At 45.6% G+C, this 7,397-nt stretch overlaps 1 protein-coding gene across 1 annotated transcript; it reads right to left on the reverse strand.

The window, feature by feature from the left end:
* Positions 1 to 1,335: 1,335 nt before the first annotated feature.
* On the reverse strand, positions 1,336 to 1,671 carry LOC126439754 (uncharacterized; the record flags this gene model as incomplete). Its single annotated transcript, XM_050090576.1, has 1 exon — positions 1,336 to 1,671. A coding segment is annotated over one exon (336 nt), but the record flags the coding sequence as incomplete, so codon positions are not given.
* Positions 1,672 to 7,397: the final 5,726 nt, after the last annotated feature.

The following is a 7,397-nucleotide window of genomic DNA, read 5'->3' on the forward strand; positions in this document are numbered from 1 at the left end:
ATCTGCCGCAGTTTCTTAGCAATTGGTATCTTTTGGTCATTGCACGGAAGGTGGCTCTGGATAGTTACTGCTAGATATTTTACGGTAGGTGACTTACTGTTTCCAGCAATTTGTGATCAACAGTTTAATATTACAGTAGTGGATTTCTTTTCCTGTGTATGCAGAGTGTATTACATTTATTTATGTTGAGGATCAACTGGCAGAGCCTGAAGTATTCATCAATGCCGTGGAGGTCACTCACCAAGTCAATACTGTCTCCTGGGGCCGCTGCTTCCTCACAGAGAATGTTGAGGAGCTTCCGTGTGTAACGCCGCCACATGAGGGCCACAGAAGCTCTTGTTCAGAATGCAGTCTGCCGCTTTGGTCACACATGCACGCACGGGGACGCCAAGTCTAATTGTATCACAGCAGACAGGGGAATGAATGTTCCAAATGTGGTCTGCTTCCAAAACGCCTATAGAGACGCAAAAGTGTAATTTGGGAAACTGCCGTATAATTCCAGTGATGGCTGCATGTCCCACGTGATTGAGTATAATTCCCTGAGAGATGGTAGTTTGTTCTGTAAGAGCAGCAAGGGAGGTGTTTAGGAGTCTAATGATTTTAGGTGGTTGTTCAATTCTCTTTATTTGAAGGTGAGCTGGCAAGAAGGCTCCAGATGGTGTGAGCATGATGTGGTGTGAGCACTGCTACAAATGTGACATTACAGTTAAACACGAAAAGTACTTGTGCAGTGCACGCACAGAAGTGAATTCAGTGTGAGGTCGCAAGTGAAGATACATTCTAACTGAACAGCTTATATGGCAGTAATTTGAGTATGGTGCAGTTCACAGTGATGTAATGTAGCAACATAGACACAGCTAGCAAATAGTTTGCAGTAATTAGGTAATGTAGGAGACTGGTGCAAAGAACTAACATTAACGCACAACAACCGGTGTTCTGGCATTTGTGTCTTGGAAGAGATTGGGTGTTTACATTTCGAAATACAGGCGGTTGTGAGAGAGGTCGGCTGTATTCTTGTAAGCTGTTTGAATACTGTATATGGGACGAGAAACACAAGACAGAGAGGGAGAGAGAAGTGGAGTTTATGAATGAGGGAGTATTTGTCAATTGTTGCTGAGCTTTTGCAGAAATTGCTTGTGAAATGTTTTACAGAGTGAATTCTGAAAAGGAAGGTTTGTCACGTTGGTTTACAGATATCTCCTGTTGTTGCAGTAGTTGTGGTGTTACTGGAGTAATTGTGTGGACTGCAAAAGGTAGAAATGAATAGAGAAAGATATCTTTTTTTTTCAATTTTTTATTTTAATACCCTGTACAATGAAGTACTACTGGCACGTATTAATGCTGTGTTAGCATCTCGACGATCTCTTGCTGGTTGCACAGCCCGGCGTAGTCCAGGGGGGTGTTCCCGTCATTAGTCCTCACCCCCCTGTCGGCTCCGGCCTGCAGCAAAGCAGCCGCCGCTTCTGCGTGGCCATTCCATGCCGCCAAGTGCAGCGGCGTCTCCCCCCCCTGACTCCTGGCGTTGGGGTCGGACGCCACAGAGAGCAGCAGCCGCACCACAGCCGCGTCGCCACTCCCTGCAGCGCAGTGCAGGGCGGTCTCCCCGTCCCCGCTCCTCGCCCCCACGTCCGCCCCAGCCGCGAGCAACGCCCGCACCTCCTCCACCGCCCCCTTCTCAGACGCCTTATTCAGCCTCCTGCCTCGCTCCTCCTCAGAAAGGCTCCTGCACAAAACATCGACACACTTACTCTCTACTATCGAGACACACACACCAAATGAAAGAAACTGTCACAGCCGCAAAACTGCCAACAATTCTGAATACACTTCTTCCGAGCAACAAATCACAAATCTAGAAATCTCGCTTCTGCGATACGGGTTAACCAGCGTATTACAGACAGATCCACAGCACTAGCCCATAATCAAAAACTTCAGCCATCTCCCATTAAAAATAGGTGCACTCCATCTCCTAACAAATTCATTTGGTTTTCCTCATAATTCACTCCACAGATCCACCTCCTTTCACCTCGGCATGCAGTTGCCACCCAATCCTTCATCTACTTTCAAACACACCCCTAAAAGTACCTTCTCTGGGTACCAATTCCTTCAGTCACTTAGGAAGAAAACAATAGAAACTAAACGCATCTGTAAGCACTGAAATACTACTTCCTCACCAGACAGCTAAGTGATTCAGACCAGTAACATGGAAATTTCCTGACATACCGACATAAAATATAAAAGTCACTGCTTCGTACACAATAAGTCGGTCAACATATTTCAAATACAACAAGGCCACCGGGTCGGCTCTCCCTGACACACACACACACACACACACACACACACACACACACACACACACACACACACACACACACACACAACTACCCGCTGCATAATAATCGTCACATGTGCTCATATAATCATGCATGCAACAAGAGATACATCCACTGGAACATTCATTTCCATCTACTTACACACTTTGCAACCCACCATATGGTCTGTGACAGGCGGCATCCTGCACAACTACTATACTGTCATGTTAACTTTGTGCAACTTTTTGCATTTTCTCAAAATTCTGGACACAAAATAAGTTACACACCACTACAGAAGGCGTAAAACTTTACATTTATACTTAAAAAGGTCTAAGTAAACGTAAAGTGTACACCAGCTACGCTGCTTCCGAGTAAAATTTCTCTTTCAGTAGTAGTACAAACACTTAAACCGTAACTTTAGACCAGTCTCAAAAAAGTACTGTATTTCCTGTATCTAATGCATAAATTAGATCATGCCAGAAAGAAATCAGGTGCCTGTAAGAAATACAAACAGTGTTGATTCATTATCGCATGTTCACTTACAAATATCAAAATACTGGTATAGATCTGGCATTGCTGAACTTTAACCAATGTCGCGGGAACCTCTCTCCACAGCTGATGCAAGTTAAAGGCTGATGCCAAGCGAGAGAGCCAGTAAGAAGCTCCAAAGACAAGTGAAATACCAACTAGAAACTGCAGACGTAATAAAACTGCTGCATTCAGTACAAAATAATCAATGTAGGTGGAGCAGCAACCATATGATACAATACTAGTAACTGGTACACATAAAAAGTTCTCAACTGCTTTTTCCGTTCCGCTCCCAAGTAGAGCGAGGGAGAAACGACTGCCTGTATGCCTCTGTACGAGCGACAACGCCTCTCACCCTATCTTCACACGCCTTGTCTCAAGTGTACATTGCCGGAACTAGAATTGTTCTGCAGTCAGCGTCAAAAAACAGTTCTCTAAATTTTCTCAACAGAGTTCCTCGAAAAGAATTTCGCCTCCCCTCCAGTGATTCCGATTCGAGTTCCTGAAGCTTCTGCACAATACCTCTGCGTCACTCTAAACTGCCGGTAGCAAATCCAGCAGCTCAGCTCTCAGTCCTATAGCTGTCTTCCTTTAATTCTACCTGTTGCCAATACCAAACACTCTAGCAGTACTCGAGAATAGGTCGCACCAGCGGCCTACATGCAGCCTCATCTACAGGCCAACCACACTTTCCTAAACTTCTCCCAACAAACTAAAGTTGACCTCCCGCCTTCCCTACCGCAGTCCTCTCAACCTCGTTCCATTTCGTATCACTTTGCGAATTTTCGCTCAGACATTTAAGCGACGCCTCTGTGTCTAGCGCAACACCTCTACTGCTGTACCTCAACATTACATGTCTGTTTTTCCTGCTCACCTGCATCAACTTACGTTTCTCTACATTTACAGATGGCTGCCATTCGTCACACCAACTAGAAATTTTGTCCAACTCGCCTTGTGTCGTCCTACACTCACTCAACGACGACATCTTACTGTACACTAGGGGACAATCAGCAAACAGCCGCAGATACCTGTCGACCAGACCATTTATGTATACAGACAGTAACAACGGCCCCACCACCCTTTTCTGGAGCACTCCTGCCTCTGGCGAACGCTCGCCACTGAGGACAACATACTGGGTTCTGTCACTTAAGAGCTGAGGTCCACTCACATACATGGGAACCTATTCCACACGTTTCTATCTCCTTCAACAGTCGACAGTAATCGACCGTGTGAAATGCTCTGTGGACACGTACGAATATGTTATTCAGAGATGATCGACAAGCGCACCACATCACAGGAAAATCTGCTCAATGCAAAGAATTGCGATCTTTGGGGTAAAAATGGCTCAGTCACCTCTGTTGCAATCACGGATTGTATTAAAGAGTCGGCACAGAGAGAACTGGGGGCTAATGTTGCCAGTCTCAAAAAGAAAGGATTGTAGTTTACACACAAGTCAGCCTTGCCGCTATTGGACGCATCAGAAAGGCGACCGAAAATAAACCACGCGGTTTGCCAGAACCGCCAAGAAAGTGCACTACGAAATTTGGAGTATAAATCCATCATTGCAAGGAGTTTCTCAAAATAGGTAATTTGATCAACCATAGGGACTTTTGTATGGCTAAAAACTAGTGCTGACATTACACAAATTAGTTGTTGCCGTAAAAACAAAACAAAAATTACTCCTATCACAAGAATGGTTGCGCTTCAATCCACCCAATCAAGGGGAACTTTTACCTCTTAGAGGAAACACAATGGAAGACCAAGTCTTTAGTTGTCCGGTATAATTGCACCACATTTCGTTTATAATCGCTTTGGAATATATCCATCCATTTAGGAGGGAATTGTAGATGAAAATGCCTTTAGATGAACAGCTATTCGGTACTGATGTGTATTCGTAATTTATGTAGCAACCTTGGCTTTTGATTTCTGTTCCTGTGTTGATGTGATTTACTCCACAATGTCGTGTTTCGGGAGGTGGCTATCGTCTGCTGTCTTGCAGTGGTGCCAACTCATTTACCTAAAAATGAACGCTGTCCGGATGGGTCTGCACAGTGCGTCGCCATCGATTTAAAGCGCGCGCCGCGGAATCGCCGGCACGGCATTTCGGAACCGAGGCATATAGGAAAAGCAGGCCGGCCATTCCAGCCCCAAGCGAGTAAAAAAACTCGCAGACGCCCTCGCGCGCCTTGACGTCACAGAGAGGAGAGGAGGCTGCAGCGCCGAGCATTCAGTTTTCAGACAGCCACGAGCAAGACTCGCTGTAAGTGTGCCGTGGCAACATTGCATCAATGGTGCTCGAACTACGACGGACGTTACGTATCACGTTTTTCCCAAGGATGAGCACTTGCGACGTGAATGGATGGTTCGGTGCAAACGCAAGGACGAAGTGAATGCGGAAACTGCACGTGTGTGGTCAGGTCACTATCGGCCAGAAGATTGTGAACGGGATCTGAGAAATGAGCTTCTGGGGTTACCTTCAAGAAAGAAGTTATTACCAGCAGCAATCCCCTGCATAAATATTCCGAACTGGCGTGGACAAGAAATTGTGGAAAGCGGCGATGCAAACGAAAGGGTAAGACGTCTGCACATACATAACACTCAATAATTGAAACTGAAAAATTACCGTAATACAAACGAATTCACATAAATGCGATGCTTTTTGACGCATTAGTATACTGCTTTACGGGAGTGAATGACTCGCTATATTGTACAGGCAATAAATAATGTTGCTCAAGTGTATTTGCTTTTCCTCCTGGATATAATAGCTACATTTGTCTTAGAAATAGCCGTTTCTTTAAGTATTCTCGATATGTTGACTATTTTAAAGCTAGTATATAGTTCAAATGACAAAATCAGCATATTTCGCGTAATTTGTTTACATTTACTTCTGTAACAATAGCTGATGCTAACCAGTTGTAAGTACACTCCCGGTTTTAGAGCTGTTCGTTGGAGTATTGATTTATTATTGGATACTCTGTACATCAACAAGCTATCCCCCTCAGAGCAAGAACTGAAAGGAAAACGACGGATGTCCACGCCTCCCGACAACCACCGTGCAAGCTGCGGTAACTGCATGTAAGTGGCACACTGAAAGGTGTCTCGTGGGTCCATCGTTCGGTTTCGTCACGTATCGGATTTGTCCGCAACACTTCACGTCGACTTCCCTGCTTTTTTTGTTTCAGCAAATGCCAGCGACCCTGCAGCTGTAGCGCCAGAACTGGGTCGTGACTCTAAACGTTTGCCATTTCTGTTGGTAGCGCTGGGCGCCGATTACGCCAGCAGTTCCCCGAGTCCACTGCAGCGACCAGTTTTGTCGTTTAGATTTTTGTTCATTTTCAACGTCTGTTTTTGAAGAATGTCGATGTGAAGAAAGAGCACACTAGTCTCGATAAAAATTGTGTAACGCAACTGGTGTCCTGTTTCTTCGCATTTGATATTCCATTCAAACCGCCCCCCCCCCCCCCCCCCGGGGCAATGGGTGTCAGTGTCAGTGTCAGTGAAAGTGTCCAACCGATTCCTCATACACAAACAGCAGTTGACCGGCGTTGCCTGGTGAAACGTTGTTGTGATGCCTCGTCTAAGGAGGAGAAATTCGTACCATCACGTTTTCAACTTTGATAAAGGTCGGATTGCAGCCTATCGCGATTGCGGTTTATCGTATCGCGACATTGCTGCTCGCATTGGTCGAGATCCACTGACTGTTAGCAGAATATGAAATCGGTGGGTTCGGGAGGGTAATACGGAACGCCGTGCTGGATCCCAACGGCCTCGTATCACTAGCAGTCGAGGTGACAGCCATCTTATCCGCATGGTTGTAAGGGATCGTGCAGCCACGTCTCGATCCCTGCGTCAACAGATGGGGACGTTTGCAAGAGAACGACCATCTGCACGAACAGTTCGACGACGTTTCCAGCAGCACGGACTATCAGCTCGGAGACATGGCTGCTGTTACCCTTCACGCTGCATCATAAAATGGCTGTGAGCACTATGGGACTTAACTTCTGAGGTCATCAGTCGCCTAGAACTTACAACTAAGTATACCTAACTAACCTAAGGACATCACACACATCCATGCCCGAGGCAGGATTCGAACCTGCGACCGTAGCAGTCGCTCGGCTCCAGACTGTAGCGCCTAGAACCGCACGGCCACCGCGGCCGGCGTGTTTGCATCCCAAACATTTCCCCACTTCTTACCTTTCCAAGTCTTGCGTGTCATCTTGGCGTTCTATTTTTTTCTGCTTTGTTTCACATTCTCTACGGAGCATACGGATTTTGATATCAGCATGTGCTGCATTATTAATACTATTATCCTGGACACTAAGTATACAATTCGACACTGTCGATGATGTTTTCAGTGTGCATGTAGCACATGTAGGTGTGTGTCATCTTATATGTAGCGTTTTTAAAATTTTTTTACTTGTAGGTATGTACTTCCTGTGCTAAATTACGCGTTATTACCCGCATGATTTGTATGCACGAAAATTGAAAAATTTCTGTTTGTTGCCTGCCCCTGATATAATTTCAACACTAATTCTCTGTGTCTTCCATGACTGCGAGTGG

The sequence above is a fragment of the Schistocerca serialis genome, unplaced genomic scaffold, assembly GCF_023864345.2.
Source record: "Schistocerca serialis cubense isolate TAMUIC-IGC-003099 unplaced genomic scaffold, iqSchSeri2.2 HiC_scaffold_1342, whole genome shotgun sequence".
Classification (NCBI taxonomy): Eukaryota; Metazoa; Arthropoda; class Insecta; order Orthoptera; family Acrididae; genus Schistocerca; species Schistocerca serialis.